The sequence below is a fragment of the Aotus nancymaae genome, unplaced genomic scaffold (genome assembly GCF_030222135.1).
Source record: "Aotus nancymaae isolate 86718 unplaced genomic scaffold, 86718_ANA_hifiasm-v0.15.2.pri h1tg000057l, whole genome shotgun sequence".
NCBI lineage: Eukaryota > Metazoa > Chordata > Mammalia > Primates > Aotidae > Aotus > Aotus nancymaae.
The window spans coordinates 52,580,163-52,598,141 of NW_026988471.1; the positions used below are offsets into that span (position 1 = coordinate 52,580,163).

Here is a 17,979-nt window from a genome sequence, read left to right on the forward strand (position 1 = left end):
AAACAAGGAAGTTCCTCTGTTTGGCAGATTAGAATTCCTTGGACTGTTCCTACTAAAAACATGAAGGGACTTCTAAGTGTTCTATCTTTCCTCCTCTGGAAATGTTTGAGCAGCAATTTCCAGCAGGCTTCAGCTTCTGTTCATATCCCACCACAATGTACTCTTTGGTGCTCCATCAATGACAGCACCTCTAGTTAATCCCCAGTGTACACTACATTATGCAGAGATGGCCATTCAACTACTGGCAATGCTCACTCTCAATATATAGCCCTCTATAGGAAACAAATGAACCCAAAAAGGCCAGAAAAGTAGTGCAAGATAGATGTCATTCTAGTCTTCCTGTACTTGCTGGTCCTTTCCAGAAGAAGTTAAACACTCAGGCTCTCTATGCTTGACCAAATAGTCTCACTGACTGAGCATATTGAAACAGAGAACACCATAAAGGGACGAGTCCTGCTTTCCTACATATCCCACAATTTCTTCACAGAATTCTTGTCCGCATCATCATCTCTCTCCAATGCTCACTTCAAGTTCCCCTGCAGTCAGAGTTCAGTATAGCTCTCATGTGCCTCTCTCAAAGACACAATTTCTTGCTAGTGACTATGAAGCAGTTTAGATATGGAATACATATTTGATGACAAATTATTGTTTATTTTCTTAGATGTGATAATGGTATCACAATTATTATGTCCTTATTCTTTTTTTTTAGGGAACTTGTTCTAGGATGAATGTCCTTATTCTTATAAGACGCGTATAGAGTATGTGGCAGTAAAATATCATAACACATGCAACGTACTTCAAATATTTTTCATTTAAAAGTATAGAGAAAAAAAGGAAGTAAAGCAACTGTGCAAAATGCAAATTACTGGATCTAGATGAAAGGTACTGGTCACTAGACTCTTTTAATCTAACTTTTCTGCATATTCAAAATTTTTCAAAAAAGGAGGGTTAGCAACCATGTCAGGTAATATGGAACTACAACTTAGAGAAAATAGGAAAAGACCTGTTTGGGGTTTTTTTTTTTTGGTGGCAGCTTCCTGCTGATTTCTTTATAAGAAAACAAGTAATACCCCTTGAATCTGAGTGTTTCAGCATTCAAGACCATGGTATAGAAATCTTAAGAACAATCATTTGTGGCTTCTGTTTTCACACACACACACACACACACACACACACACAGCCATGATAGTCCAAGTGAGTTTCCTAAAGAATAGTTTGCAGCAATAGCTCTAATGAGTAGATCTTCAAAAAATTTTAGGATCCTTGACCCCTTAGAAAAACTCATGAAAGCTGTAGTTCCCCCCAGAAAAGTGTACACCCCAAATTTTGTACACAATTTCAGCAGGTTCCCCAGCTCATTTCCAAAGCCTTTACTGGAACCCCAAGTTAAGAACATTTGCCTGCTCTTTTGTGAAAAAGCCACTGAGGATGCTAAAGATGAGTAAGACTGTAAAATTTAAATTATAAACAATTCCCATTGAAAAGGCAGCTACTCTTTCACAGACGTAAACATTTATTGTAAACTTTCTGCTTTTATTTGAAAGGCAAAATACATTTTTTTTCCCAGGACATAAAATTAAATATGGATTACATTCCTCTGGCTGCTGTGATATGGCAAAAATCTAATTTCCAAAGCAGAACAAAATGTGTTTCTAGGTGCTACCTGCGGTGCTAGTACACCGCCTCCGTATCTGGACAGCACGAGTGACGACTCCTGTCCTTTTCTCCTTCCTCGGCCCCGTTAGAAATAAGCCGAGTTCCAATTTCAGAGCCAAACAGCTCCGCAAGAATTGTGGGTATTGTAGTTCTCTACACACGCGTACTAAAAGTAGGTTAGGGTGATTTACGGAGGCTGCAGAAGAATCCATTGCTTACTACACGGAAGGTCAATGCCTCTTGACCCACTAATCAAGGAAATAAAATAAAGCTGACTGAGACCCAGCCGGAAAACCTTTCTGGATTTAAACTCCCAGTGCGCTTTGCGTCCCAAGTGGCCATCGCGCCTGCGCCCCGCGCAGCCGGTTACTCTTGTACCGAAGGCTACAGTCCTCAGCGGCGCGGCGGCAGCTAGGGTTCACGGCCGCTGTGGCAGAAGCGCCGCGGAAAGATGTGGGTTTTTGGTTACGGGTCCCTGATCTGGAAGGTGGATTTTCCCTATCAGGACAAGCTGGTCGGATACATCACAAACTACAGCAGGCGTTTCTGGCAGGGCAGCACGGACCACCGCGGGGTCCCCGGCAAGGTGAGGCGCCAGCCAGCTCCCCACACTTACTGCCCCCAGACCCCCGCTCCCCAACTCCACACCCACCACCCAGCTGCGCGAGAGCCACACCCTAGCGTTTCTTGGGGGCCAAGTACATGGCTTGGGGTAACACTTATTTCTGTACATTTTCCTTGCCACCTCCCCGCCATCTCTATCCAGCCCGGGCACTCCTTACGAAGCTACTTAAGATGCCGGTGGTTCTTGATGCCGCGAGAAGCGCGGCCACAGGCACTCGAGCTGGCACCAGGCTGAGTGCGGAGAGGGGGCTTCATCTCTCCACAACCTCTGCCAAAAGAAAAAAAAATCCCACTGGCGGGAAGATGAATTTTTTCGTGTCACCACAGAGGTGAAATACTAAAATCAAGTTGCAAATTCAGCTTTTTAGCAATTAAATTTGTTGGCATTTCTGCATTCTAGCAGACTTTCATAGGTTTGCGATTAAACGTGCATGTTACTTCTAGGATTTCTTTACATCTCTCAAAAGTTTTATTTTTCTGACACCTAGGATCGCAGAAGAACGAGTTTCAAATTTTTCTCTGGTTATTAAGGAACTCATTTTGGTTTTCAGGTATTAGCGAAGTTAAATGAAGTTCTGGTTACATGAGTAACACAGTACCAAATTTATTACTATATCTAACATTTTAATGTTAGTTTCTTGATGGTTCTTATAATATGAAATGTAAGTTATGTGATCCACTTTTCAGTCGGTCATACAAAGACATAAATCTCAATATATGTGTAGAAAATTAGCAGCAGTTCACTGCTTATGCAAATCAGCTTTGTACCGGCTGCAAAACAACTAATTCATAAAGAAAACTAAGATTGAGGTAACTAATAATTTGGAAATTGGTCAAAGGAAAGGGGAAAAGATTAAGGCTCTAAAGTAGTTTGCACATGCTCATAAAAGAGACACAGGATTAAAATCATGAAAAGAACCTGAGTTAGAAGCCATTCCATTTTAACTAGAGTTGGTCAATTAAGAACTTGGCTTTTAGGTAGACTATACTGGCCTATTGGCATGTTGGACAGAATGACTCAAAAAGGGGGAAATGGCTTAGAGTAAATGCACATTTATAGATCAACAGAAATGTCATAGCCAAAGTATCTCCAAGAATCTTCTAAAACAATATTCAAGACATTAACAAACTAAAGTAAATAAAATGCCTTTTCAGTTGTCAGTTTTGGCTAGGCCTCATGCCTCATGCCTGAGATCTCAACACTCTGGAAGTTTGAGCCAGGAGGACTGCTTAAGGCCAGGAGTTTGAGAATTGTCAGTTTGATATGAATATTTAAAATGGCCATTCTGAAGAGAAAAGCTTTAGCCCAGGCTCCAATTATAACGACCAAGTACCAAATATTTACGTATGTGGTTATAAAAACATATTTTACTACTATAGTCTTTTGACCAAAATGTGCTGTGTGTTACATAGCACACTGAAATATGTATGCTGTCAGAACAGACTGATGATTAGAAATTGCCTAGTCAATACAACAGTCCATGATTCTTTAAAAGGAGAAAGGAGCTGGGCGAGGCGCAGTGGCTCACACCTGTAATCCTAGCACTTTGGGAGGCCAAGGCTGGCAGATCACCTGAGGTCGGGAGTTCAAGACCAGCCTGATCAACATGGAGAAACCCCATTTCTACTAAAAATACAAAATTAGTTGGGTGTGGTGGCACATGCCTGTAATCCCAGCTACTCGGGAGGCTGAGGCAGAAGAATCGCTTGAACCTGGGAGGTGGAGATTGCAGTGAGCCGAGATTGCACCATTGCACTCTAGCCTGGACAACAAGAGCGAAACTCCATCTCAAATAAAAACTAAAAAAAAAAAAGGAGCTATAAAAGCCAGTATCTCTTTATACTAAAATTTACTAAAATATAGGAAAGGAAAGTAAGGGGGCAAAGCTGCACTGGCTAACATTTTTTACCTACTTTTATTTAAAGAATTTATCCTAGCAAATTAAACTGAAATCTAATTACATTTACTGTTCTGTTAAAAAAAAAAACTGGAAAGAACATCATAATTTTACCTCACATTTTTTTTTTTTTTTTTTTTTGAGGTGGAGTTTCGCTCTTGTTACCCAGGCTGGAGTGCAATGGCGTGATCTCGGCTCACCGCAACCTCCGTCTCCTGGGTTCAGGCAATTCTCCTGCCTCAGCCTCCTGAGTAGCTGGGATTACAGGCACGCGCCACCATGCCCAGCTAATTTTTTGTATTAGTAGAGACGGGGTTTCACCATGTTGACCAGGATGGTCTCGATCTCTTGACCTCGTGATCCACTCGCCTCGGCCTCCCAAAGTGCTGGGATTACAGGCTTGAGCCACCGCGCCCGGCACATTTTTAATTAAAATGGATTGCCAGCCTTATATCTCACAAAACTGGCAGTTTCTCATCAAAGTATTTTACTTAAATGTTTTTCACACACCAAATAGAATATATTACAATTTTAAAAAGAAATATTTTAATTCAAGAGACAATCATAAACATTTACTAGATTTCTAACTTTTCTAGATCAGAAACATTACTCAGTACACAATGAAAACATCCATCATGACTCATTTTACATCCTCCAAACCCATTCAGGTAGTTGTTTCTCAGTAACATACTGAGAACAGAGTTTAAGTTTTAGAAAATAATATTTCCAAGTAATTTTCTTTCTTTCCTTTTTCTTTCTTTTTTTTTTTTTTTTTGGAGATGGAGTCTCCTGTCACTCAGGTTGGAGTGCAGTGACAGGTTCTGCGCTCACTGCAACCTCTGCCTCCCGGGTTCAAGTGATACTCCTGCTTCAGCCTCCTGAGTAGCTGGGATTACTGGTATGCACCACCACACCTGGCTAATTTTTGTATTTTTAGTAGAGATGGGGTTTTGCCATGTTGGTCAGGCTGGTCTTGAACTCCTGGCTTCAAGCAATCCACCCACTTCAGCCTCCCAAAGTGCTGGGATTATAGGCGTGAGCCACCACACCCAGCCTCCCAGTAATTTTATTTATTATAGTGCCAGTAGTTCATGTCTGTATCATCCAAAGCAGTCACAGGATTCCATTTATTTCCCCTTAAAATCACGCCCTGCATACTCCTTGTGTTTTGTGTTCCACCAGCCACCACTTCAATCTAAAACTTCACTACTCCTTTTCAATAATTACTACTAAGCACTTACATAAGTGGGAGACAGTTATTCAAACAAAAATACTTGATAAGTGCTATAAGGAAAACAAATGAAGGGGCAGTAAGAGTTTAGGAGAAGGAGCTGCTAAGTCCATCTGGAGAGATAATGCCAGGACTTTATGGAGGAAGTGGGCAGATGATATAGGCAAATCAAAGGGAGAAGGGCATTCTGCACTAGGCACCAGTATATTCAAAGATATGAGTGTTTTTAAGAGTTACAAATGAATTCAGTAAAACTTCAGGGTAAAAATGGAAAGAAATTAGGTTTGTAGTTAAGTCATGCTAAAGAATTTTTTTTTTTTAAGAGACAGGGTCTCACTCTGTCACCCAGACTGGAATATAGTGGTATAATCACGACTAACTACAAACTCAACCTCCCAGGCTAAAGTGATCCTCCTCGCTTCAGCCTCCCTGAGTAGCTGACACCACAGGTGCACGGGCACCATGCCTGGCTAATTTTTTGTATTTTTGGTAGAGACAGGGTTTCACCATGTTGCCTAGGCTGGTCTCAAACTCGTAGGCTCAAGCCGTCTGCCTGCCTCAGCCTTCTAAAATGCTGAGATTACAGGCATGAACCACCCATGCCCGGCCAAGGATTTTTATTTTATGCTGTAGAATATCACAACTATGAAAATTTTGAAGCAAGAGTGACTCGCCCAATTTTTGCACCAGAAAGTCATCCTGGGCCCAAGTACAGAACAGACTGGAAGGAAGCAAAACTAAAGTCAGGCAGGAAAATCCTTAAGGAAGCTACTGAAAGATAGAACTGGATTCAGATGACACTGTAAAGACAGTTACCAAGAATTGGTTACGGGGCTGGATGCAAGGGGAAACAAGGAGAGATAGAGTGCCGAACTTGTCACCTGTACCACTAACATTTCTTACTGTGCACTTCCTCCTTCCACTTTAACTTGAGTACTACATACTTATTAACCTAATTGTTCCAAAGCATTTCTTTGATCATGCCAGTCACCTACTACCCAAGTTCTGTAGTAGCTCCTTAACTGCCAACTTTTCTCAAATTTCAGTGGCTTCTTTCCACTGTCCCCTAATTTCAAATCTGCTCTTTGGCTTTTCTAATCTGACTTCACACTGTTTCTCCAGTCATCTTTCTGAATCATCTCCTCTATGTGGGGACCCTCTGTTAAAGTCAGACTCTTGGCCTGGTGTAGTCCTGCCTCTAAGGATTCATGAATTGTGAGTCATGTCCTTTCACCAGAATAGGTGTCTTTTTGATCACCTAAGACTCAAAATTCTTACTGCACTTAATAAATACCATACATCTTAGCCCGTAAGCTCTATTTATTTCACATGTTAGTTTGCATTCTAGAATGACAATACAAGCTACTGGAAGCAAGAATCAAGATTTCTTCTTCTCCACAGCACAGAGTAGGTATTCAGTAAATAACTTCTAATTCACTCTGAAATTGAAAGTACTATGGCAATATCTACTTGACCCTCACCAATACATGTACCCTCATTATAGCATTATCTTAAAAACAAGTCAGAAATCTAAATGTCGAAGACACACAAATGTTTATAGTTCATCAATGATACAATATTATCCCTATTAAAATGTATGAGAAGACTAACAGGAAAATTAAATGAGAAATGATAATCCAAAATCCCATGTGTTCCACGATTATGAATTATCTAAAGACTAGTAGGAAATATCAACAAAGATGACACAAATGCCTGAAAGATTCACGGTCACTATGTGCCAGACACTGGACATACAAGTAGGTAAAACTGTAGCTTACGACTTAGCATTCCCATGAATGATGTTCAGGTATTAGTACATATACAGCCTTTGGTACTATGTGGACAAATATTATTTTTAAAAAAAGCTTGCAGGCACTGATGTAAGTCACCTCTGTGCCTTAAATTATGGAGCATTCCAAGTCTGGACTTTCTCTAAGGCTTTCCATTTATAAACAAAGACTGTTTTATCAGTCTTTGAAATGGAAGAACAAACAAAATTTGTTTTGGCTTGATAATATCTCATTTCAACCTCAAGTTGAATAGTAAAAAGTGAAGCTTTCCATATAACTGTTAATTGAGCTGTGTTAAAACCAAAAAAAATAAAATTGCCTAGAACACAGTTGGTCTGACTGTCCCATATAAGAACTACACAAATAGGCCAGTTCTAATATAAAGTTCATATATGAATGTAAAAGGAATGCCTGCCTTGAAGTACCCATTACTAAATACAGAAAGGTGAGAACACTTCGTAACTCAGAATTATAAATCATTCATTCCCTCGCACTTAAAACATCTTAATATACCCTGGTAGCGGTGGTTCTTAAAGTATAAGCCCCCAAACAATTTCTGGAATCGGCAGGAAAGTTGTTATAAACACAAATTCTTAAGACAGCTCCAGACCTACAGAATCAGAAACTCTGGAGGTATGTATGGCCTAACAATGTGTTCGTCAAGCCCTCTGGGTCATTTTGATCTACACTAAAAGTTTGAAAGCCACTTCCCCATAGGAAAGCACGCTTGATGTCATTTTTTTTTTCCCTAATAAAACTAAAGGCCAGGCATGGTGGCTCACGCCTGTAACCCCAGCACTTTGGGAGGCCAAGGAAGGTGGATCACCTAAGGTCAGGAGTTCGATATCAGCCTGGCCAACATGGTGAAACCCCTGTCTCTACTAAAAATATAAAAATTAGCTAGATGTGATGGCGGGCACCTGTTATCCCAGCTACTCGTAAGGCTGAGATAAGAGAATCACTTGAACTGGGGAGTTGGAGGTTGCAGTGAGCCGAGATCTCATCATTGCACTCCAGCCTAGGCAACAAGAGTGAAACTACAACTCAAAAAATTAAAAAATTAAAAATAAAATAAAAATATAACATTATGGCTGGGCACGGTGGCTCATACCTGTAATCCCAGCACTTTGGGAGGCCAAGGTGGGCAAATCGTGAGGTCGGGAGTTCGAGACCAACCTGACCAATATGGTGAAACCCCATCTCTACTAAAAATACAAAAAATGAGCTGGGTGTGGTAGTGCATGCCTGTAATCCCAGTTACTCGGGAGGCTGAGGCAGGAGAATCACTTGAACCCAGGAGGCAGAGGTATATATATATAACATTACTTTTTCCTAAGGGGAAAACCAGTATATTTATCATTACTGTTTCCATTTGCCTTTCATTTTAGATGACCCTTAGTCACTGGTATGTTTTCCAATATATTCATGTAAGTGAACATAATATACATAATATGTATAAATTGATGGAAATATTTAAAAGGCCAACACAGTCTAGATAAGGTAGATTCTCTTAGCTTTATCATAAAAAATAAGTATGCTTAAGAAATAGTGCTTCTTATGGGCAAATATAGTTCAAATATTCCATGTCAAAAATGTTGCTAATGGCCAGCTACTTAATGAACTTTATTAATTCAGAATTTTTTTTTTTTTTTTTTTTACCTTTTTTAAAACAGCCTGGAAGAGTTGTGACTCTTATTGAAGATCCTGCGGTATGGTATAAATATTCTTTTTTGTATAATTTTAATTTTATAAAATGTTGAGATGTTTCTCAGTTTTAATTTTATTAACAATTGTCACAGACAATTTGAACTACCCTACCCAATTTGAACTACAATTTGAACTAAGACAATTTAGAATTCTTTTCTGTATTTGTGGGGTTTTTTTGTGTGTGTTTGTGGAAAATGAGGCCAATAAGAAAAGTCAGAATGTAGGATGCAAGGTAGACAACGAAGTACAAACAAATGGCATGTAGTCTCGTTTTTGTGGGCTTTTTTTTTTTGAGACAGAGTCTTGCTCTGTCGCCAGGCTGGAGCACAGTGGAGCAGTCTTGGCTCACTGCAACCTCCACCTCCTGGGTTCAAGCGATTCTTCCGCCTCAGCCTCTCGAGTAACCGGGACTACAGGCGCATGCCAAATGCCCAGCTAATTTTTTTATTTTTAGTAGGTACGGGGTTTCACCATGTTGGCCAGGATGGTCTCGACCTCTTGACCTCGCGATCCCCCCGCCTCGGCTTCCCAAAGTGTTGGGATTACAGGCGTGAGCCACCGCGCCCGGCCTTGTGGGTTGTTTTAAAAACAAGTTTAACTAAGAATTTTGTGGTCCCCTTTAACATGAATGAAAATACCTGCCAGACAGCCCGACTGCCACCAAGAATTAAATGGAACCCTTAAAAGCTCTCTTCACTTTTTCTAGGAGTCTCATATTCAGCAGAAATCTAAGTCAGGAATTCCTTTTTTCTTGCTTGCTTAATAGTATCAATAGCACCTGTTGAGTCGTGTTTTGTGTTTTTTGTTTTTAACTTTTAAGTTCAGGAGTACATGTGCAGGATGTGCAGGTTTATTACCTAGGTAAACATGTCATGGGGGTTTGTTGTACAGATTATTTCATCACCCAGGTATAAATATTAAGCCTAGTATCCATTAGTTGTTCTTCCAGATCCTCTCCCTCCTCCCACCCTCTACCCTCTAGTAGGCCCCAGTAGCACCTGTGTTTTTAAAACTAGTTGGGAGCACCAGAAAGTTTTATGTAACCAACAATCCTCAGTTTCTTAAATATTTTCAATCATTTTATTGGGGTACAAATTCAGAATTTTATATTGTGAAATGTTAACTTTGGAAAGGACTTTAATAAGCAAAAATCAAGCAGTTAGTAATGGTAGATAAATAATGGTGTAGATTAGGAAATGCTTTCATAATTGATACTATGAAAAGCATCTATAAAAAAGAGCTTCAAATTGTTAACTCATAACTCCTAATTAAACAGTTAATAAACAAATGGCACTTTGTTTCTATATAATTTTTTAATGATCAAGTGAAAACCTGGTAGTTTTCCTTTCAGTCCCATTATTAAAGAAAAAGACCAAATTTAAAAAAAAATAAGATAAAATATCTTGCTGTGCCTATGATACAAAGAAATTATTCACAATAGAGATTTTAAAATGCTTATTTCCTTTATTTCTTTTTTTTTTTCTTTTTTGAGACAGAGTCTCGTTCTGTTGCCAGGCTGGAGTGCAGTGGCGCGATCCCAGCTCATTGCAACTTCCGTTTTCCGGTTTCAAGCAATTCTTCTGCCTCAGCCTCCCAAGTAACTGGGACTACAGGCAGGCACCACCACGCCGGGCTAATTTTTTGTATTTTTAGTAGAGACGGGGTTTCACCATGTTGGCCAGGATGGTCTTGATCTCTTGACCTCGTGATCTGCCCGCCTCGGCCTATTTCCTTTATTGTTTGGTATGTTGCTCTGTGCACTTTAAGTGAAGAAAAACTGTATTGACTTTTTTTTTTTTTTGAGATAGAGTCTCACTCTATCACCCAGGCTGGAGTGTAGTGGCACGATCTTGGTTCACTGCAGCATCTGCCGCCAGGGGTTCAAGCAGTTCTCCTGCCTAAGGCTCCCGAGTAGCTAGGATTACAGGTGCCTGCTGCCATGCCTGGCTAAAATTTGTATTTTTAGTAGAGACAGAGTTTCACCATCTTGGCCAGGCTTGAACTCCTGACCTTGTGATCCACCCGCTTTGGCCTCCCAAACTGCTGGGATTACAGGCGTGAGCCACCATGTCCGGCTGACTTTTAAGAATATATGAGATACATGGCAAGTACTAGAGCTCCCCCCACAAAAAAAGAATATACAAGATACAGCCAGGCATGATGACTCACACCTATAATCCTAGCACACTGGGAGGCCAAGGTGGGCGGATTACTTGAGATCAGGAGTTCGAGACCAGCCTAGTCAACAGGACAAAACCCCTTCTTTACTAAAAATACAAAACTTAGCTGGACATGGTGATGAGTTCCTGTAATCCCAACCCCAGTTACTCGGAGGCTGAGGCAGGGGAATCACTTGAACTTGGGCGGCTAAGATTGTGGTGAGCCAAGATCGTGCCACTGCACCATAGCCTGGGCAACAGACAAGACTTAGTCTCAAAAACAAACAAACAGAAAAGAATATATGAGGTACTCTCGGCCAGGCGTGTTAGCTCACGCCTGTATTTCAGCACTTTGGGAGGCCAAGGTGGGCGGATCACCTGAGGTCAGGAGTTCAAGACCAGCCTGGACAACATGGTGAAACCCCATCTCTACTAAAAATACAAAAATTAGCCAGGCATGGTGGCGCATGCCTGTAATCCCAGCTACTCGGGAGGCTGAGGCGGGGGAACTGCTTGAACCCAGGAGGTAGAGATTGCAGTGAGCCAGGATCACGCCACTGCACTCCAGCCTGGGCAATAGAGCAAGACTCCATTTCAATTAAAAAAAAAAAAAAAAAAAAGAATATATGAGATACTCTCTTAGATCACAACCTATCATCACCTATTTTAATTAGCCTTATAAATACTAGTATATTCTTTTCATTTTTCAACAGGGATGTGTTTGGGGTGTTGCTTACAGATTGCCAGTAGGAAAGGAAGAAGAAGTAAAAGCATACCTTGACTTCAGAGAGAAAGGAGGCTACAGAACCACAACAGTCATTTTTTATCCAAAAGATACCACAACTAAACCATTCAGTGTATTGTTGTATATTGGAACATGTGATAATCCTAACTATCTTGGTCCTGCACCTCTGGAAGACATTGCTGAACAAATTTTTAATGCAGCTGGTCCAAGTGGAAGAAATACAGAATATCTTTTTGAACTTGCAAATTCTATTAGGAATCTTGTGCCAGAAGAAGCAGATGAGCATCTTTTCGCTTTGGAAAAATTAGTAAAGGAACGTGAAGAAGGGAAACAGAATTTCAATTGCATATGAAGAACTAATCATTGACTTTTCTAAACAAGCAGAGCTTTTAGCCTGCAGAGAATTAACTTCAGTTCGCAATGGCAATATGATTTGGAAATATGTTTAAAGATCCTATTTTTTATCTAAACTTATAGTTTAATTGGAAATGTCCTGAAACACATATATTCAAAAGATTGGGATACAGTGAAAGAAAAATTCAAATTTTAATAACATAAATATTTCCTAACTTTATGCTATTGAACACTTACTCATTAGAAGTGAGTTCTTCAGAAAAATACAGTGAAGGACTCAGTTCAGTCTGGTTTTTATCAGAATAACAATAATCCTGTTGTTTCATATCCCAATACTATTTTGAATTTCTAAAGAATTAAACCAAAAGTTCATTAAATATAAGGTTATGCCTTCAATATATTCCTATACAATTCCATAACCATGGTTTAAAATATACAAGCTTAAAATAACATGATTGAAATACACAGTAATATGAATAGTATTTCAGCCTTAATTGTGAATTTCCTTGTTATTTAGGTATTAAATGAAAACTTTTCAGTTTTAAGCCAAAAATTGGCATTCTTTTAATATAAAAATTTCCTTGGAATTATAATGTACTGTACCTCTTCTTTTTTAAATAAAGGCATTTTACTGTATGGAAAATAACTCACTAAAGCACAAATTACATTATACAAATTATGATCACTAATGATGTAGTCTGTCATTCACTTTGTATTAATCTTATACCAAAACTGAAAAAAATGCACTTTCTGATACTACAAGCTAATGGCATACATAATGAAAGTTTAGTTTTTAAAACAGCTTTTGGAATTCTTTGTGTCTTTCTCTCTCTCAAGATATATATATGTATGTATATTATATATATATATATTTGTGTGTGTGTGTGTATATATATATATTTGTGTATATATATATTTATTCATTCATTTATTTTACAGCCTGCAGTCAGTCTGGCCATCCCACAAGTTGGGAAGTGTAACCTCTGGCAGAAGCCAAGAGCAAGCACCTCCTAGAATCATAATTTTTTATTTGTATAAATTTATAGGATACAAGTGCCATTTTCTTACATGTATAGATTGTATCTTTTTTTTTTTAGTAAGAAGTGGCATTACCTGATTATTTGTACATAACTTTCTTTTTCTTTCTTTTATCTTGTCATCCAAAGAAGAGTATCAATTGGGTGTATGCTGCTACTCAACTAGGAAACAAGTTATTAACTCACATAGAATTAAACTTTGATTCAAACTATTCAGGTTATTCCTGATTATAGGTTATTTCTTTCTCAATAGGACATATAATCTCTTTAGAATCTTTCACCATAAAAACTTCAGTATAAAACTAAATTTAATATGATACTTACTAAAAGCTCCTTAAACCCAGGCATGATTAATAATTAATATAGAAGTTTTTTCACATAAAGCTGTCCTACATATCCTTTTCATGTTTTCCTATTTAATAACATCTTACTTAGTAATTTACTCAGCTATGTAACTACTTTAAATATCTTCCACCATTTTAAATATTAGTTTTCTAGAAGGCATTTTACTTGTCCTGTAAAACAGAAAGGGTGCTCAATTTATTAATGAATATCTCATAAGGATGTGCTAGGCACTTTACATATGGAGGCATAGGTCCTTATTTTCTGCATAATTCCTCTAGCTTGTTTCCATGGTAACTTGCACTCAGTTACACATCTAACAAATGGCTGAAATCCACATTGCTCTAACTTTGGAGCACAGGATTCTTCTATAATCCATCTGAAATGAACTACTCTCACTACCCTGCTTGTTTTTTCAGAAGGTAAACAAGATTAAACAAGATTAATGATTAGTTTCATTTGTATAATGAAATAATATATAACTGGTTACATAAAGATGTTAGAGTTAATTTTGACAGATGTGTATATATTCCCACAAATATAACAAGCCTATCCAAGACTGACATGCTCAGAATCATGTCAGTCAATGCAGAGATCTAGTTTTTCATTTTACAAAGTCCAAAGGAGTGTGTGATTCCCCAAAGTGATTATCATTTAATAACTAGCTTGCAAAATACTAAGAGGGAGGGATTACTTTGGGATCACCATTTATACATCTTTCTAGGCTTACTTAGAAGTTAAACTAGGAGATTTGTGAATATACACGTGGTATACCATCATCATTTACAGGCAGATTGTGTTCCAAACAGCCGAGGGAAGGGATATTCATTTTCCTTAGGATGGGGAGAAACCTGACTAAAATGGAAAAGTTAAATTCTAGTTATCAGAAGCTGGGGTTTGGAGCCTCCAAGCTAGAAAGAAACAACTGTCGTACCAAATTACTTAAGAGTATGTTTTCATTTTCTTAGCAAAGCTCAAGTCTCTTTACAGCCCTCAGATCTCATTTTCAAAACATTTTCTCTCTTGCTCTAATTACATACAACACAAAACTCAGATTCTCATTCTTCGCAGTAGAAATATTAGGTAGGTATTCAGTTTTAGGAATTCAAGAAAAGTGTAAGTGTGAACCCTACATTTAGAAAAGAAACTAAAATTTTCTTTTAAATCTCGGATTAAATTTTTAAAAGTTGATCTTTGTACTCCTACTCCAGACCACTATTATAATACTTTTCCCCACTCCCAAACAATACATTCACTCTTCAATTTACCAAGAACTGTAGGCATCTAGATGCCACTATCTACATACATAAAGTTGTCATTTAGGGAAACAAAGATTATGATGATGTCAACTCAGAATATTTAAAAGCATGAACATGACTCATTTCACTGTGACTGATTTTAAAAGTCTGACCATTGTCTATTGATATGCATTCATCTTAAATGGGAAAATTTTTAATTTTCTAATCAAGTACCTGAAATGTATATTATTATACATCTTGAAAGTGCCTATTTACTTTTAATATAGGTAAAACATTACATAATGACTGATAAAGTCAATAAATATTATTTAAAATTACTTTATAACACATATTCAGAGTATCATGGGTTCAGTTTCTCTTTTCAAGATTCCTAATGATTACAATCATGCCAGAACTGTATTTGGTCTATCAGATATTTTTCAAACATTTTCCAGAAATCTAATACATTCCATTATATTAGATTTCTCTGTTCCATACATAGATTTTGTTTGTAGATTACAACTTTGGAGAATACTCTCTCAATGAGTAAGTGCATATCCTTACATCATGGGTCGTTGTGAATATCAATGTAAACATCATATTTATCATTTACCATCCCTGGTTCTTTCTTTCCAGACAATCAGATGACAAATGTGCTTTAAAATTCCTTTTAATCACATCACGTTAAACATTACTATCAAATGTTCCTATCATGCCTATCTTTTCTCAGCAAAAATACTGACTACATTCTGTATTAATTTATTCAGCTTTTAGCAATCTATTTTTTTATTTGTTTTTGTTTTTCTCTTAGCAATCTATTTCTATGGATTTCTAAAACTGTGAATTTGGCCAGTGTAGTGGCTCATACCTGTAATCATAGCACTTTGGGATGCCATGAAGGGAGGATCACTTCAGGCTAGGAGCTAGAGACCAGCCACGGAAATGTAGCAGGACCCTGTCTCTATAAAAAATTTAAAAATTAGCCAGGTGTGGTGGCATGCACCTGTAGGCCCAGCTTCTCAGGAGGCTGAGGCAGAAGTATTGCCTGAATCCAGGAGTTCGAGACTGCAGTGAGCCATGATCACACCACTGCACTCCAGGCTGGGCAACAGAACAAGCCCCTGTCTCAAAAAAAATAAAATAAAACCTTGAATTCACTGTTGGCATATATTAGAGACTCTAAGATTTTGTAATCCTGTAACTACTATATCGAAGAATTTTAACTATTCCAAAGACAACTACAGTACTAAAATTCTTCTTCTGTATGTCAAATTTATATGATGAAAATTAGCCTTATTGGATTTCAGGGGCTTTTCATTCTTATGGTTCATTTTACCGTTCTAAAATATTATATTTGTTTCATTTTCTTGGTTGTTTTACTTAATTGTACTGAGCCTCCTCTTTATAAATGATTCGCCTACACATGTACACACTCTATAACTGGAAAACCCACCTCTAATCCTACAATTTCTTGTTTTCTTCCAGCTTTCTTATTCTTCACAGAAATTTTTTAACCACATAGTGCTTCACTTCCTTATCAACTCATTTTAATCCCTTTCCAATTCAACTTTACTCTACCATACCACCCAGTCATTATAGTATCAAGTCTCCAATGACCACTTCCTGACTGAACCCAAAGATTTCAATTTTCATGCTACTCTGGTGCATCAGACACTAGTGATCAAGCATCCCATGTCACTAAGGTCAAAGAGAAAAACATTTCTTTGTGTTTCCAATTATAATTCTTAAACTGTTCTTTATCAGATACACAAACTGAGCAATCCTAGGCTTCAATTACCATTTCTACTTGGATAGCTTCCAAACTCCAGTCTATTCTCTCAACCTCTTCATATGTCTGTTACATGAAGGCACCTCCAGTTGTGCTACACAAACATGGAAACTTAGTGTACTAAAACCAGTACTCGTCTCCTTTCCCAACCAGAAAATTTGGTCCCACATTACCTCCCTGCAAATAATATACATTAAATGTTGAAAAACAGTTCAGGAAAAAAAAAAAACAGGTTTATGATACTCATATCAATTTATAAGCTTTTAAAGGAAATAGATGGTATTTCCACAATATGTACAAAATGCGTTTGTGCCTTTTTAAATATTAAATTTTACCCTTTGTTTTACTAAATATATATATGTGTGTGTGTGTGTGTGTGTGTGTGTATATATACATATAACATTTCTTTAAAAGTGTAAGCAATCTTGGCCAGGTGTGGTGGCTCATGCCTGTAATCCCAGAACTTTGGAAGGCCAAGGTGGGTGGATCACCTGAGGTCAGGAGTTCAAGACCAGCCTGACCAATATGGTGAAACCCCATCTCAACTAAAAATATAAAAAATTAGCCAGGCATGATGGCAGGCACCTATAGTCCCAGCTGCTTAAGAGGCTAAGGCAGGAGAACTGCTTGAACCCAGGAGGCGGAGGCTGCAATGAGTTGAGACTGTGAGCTCACTGCAGCCCAGTGAGCTGGGCAACAGAGAAAGATTCTTGCCTTAAAAAAAAAAAAGTATAAGCAATCTTTCATTGTAAGGCCATTAGGCTGAGATAGTTCCAGCACTCTGGGTTCCTATATAAGCAAATTGAAGTCCAATGTAAACGGTAAAACAAATCTTAATCTTTGTTTTTTATTTTTTAATTATAAATTGACAAATTATATGTATGTATTTATGGGGTACAAAGTGATGTTATGATTTATGAATAAGATGTGGAATAATTAAATCAATCTAGTTAACATATCCATCACCTCAAATACTTATTTTTTGTAGTGAAAACTTTTGAAATTTACTCTTAGCAAGTATAAAGTATACATTATCAGTCACTATATTCCTCATGCTGTGCAACATATCTCAAAGAAAAAATTCCTCCCCTTTGACTATCATCTCCCCATTCCCCCATGGCCTCCCCCTACTCCTGGTAACCACTGCTCTACTCTCTGCTTCTTTTAGTTCAACAGTTTTAGATTAAATATATAAGTAAGCTCATATGGTGTTTGTCTGTCTGTACCTGGCTTATCTCAATTTAGCTTAATGTTCTCCAATCCATCCATGTTGTTGCCAATGACAAAGTTTCTTTCATTTTTAAGGCTGAACGAAATACTTCCACTGCGTATGTATACCACATTTTTCTTTATCCATCCATCTGTTGAAGGACACTTAGATTGATCATATATCTTGGCTATCAACATAT

At 38.0% G+C, this 17,979-nt stretch overlaps 2 protein-coding genes across 4 annotated transcripts in view; one reads left to right on the forward strand and one right to left on the reverse strand.

Moving 5' to 3' along the window:
* Positions 1-17,979, reverse strand: part of ASB3 (ankyrin repeat and SOCS box containing 3) — a 111,408-nt gene that overhangs the window by 78,447 nt on the left and 14,982 nt on the right. The gene's annotated exons all lie outside the window — the stretch shown is intronic.
* On the forward strand, positions 2,050-13,160 carry CHAC2 (ChaC glutathione specific gamma-glutamylcyclotransferase 2). Its single transcript, XM_012477198.2, has 3 exons — positions 2,050-2,242; positions 8,873-8,908; positions 11,779-13,160. The coding sequence occupies exons 1-3, from the start codon at positions 2,108-2,110 to the stop codon at positions 12,160-12,162; spliced, it is 555 nt and encodes a 184-aa protein (XP_012332621.1). The 5' UTR covers positions 2,050-2,107; the 3' UTR covers positions 12,163-13,160.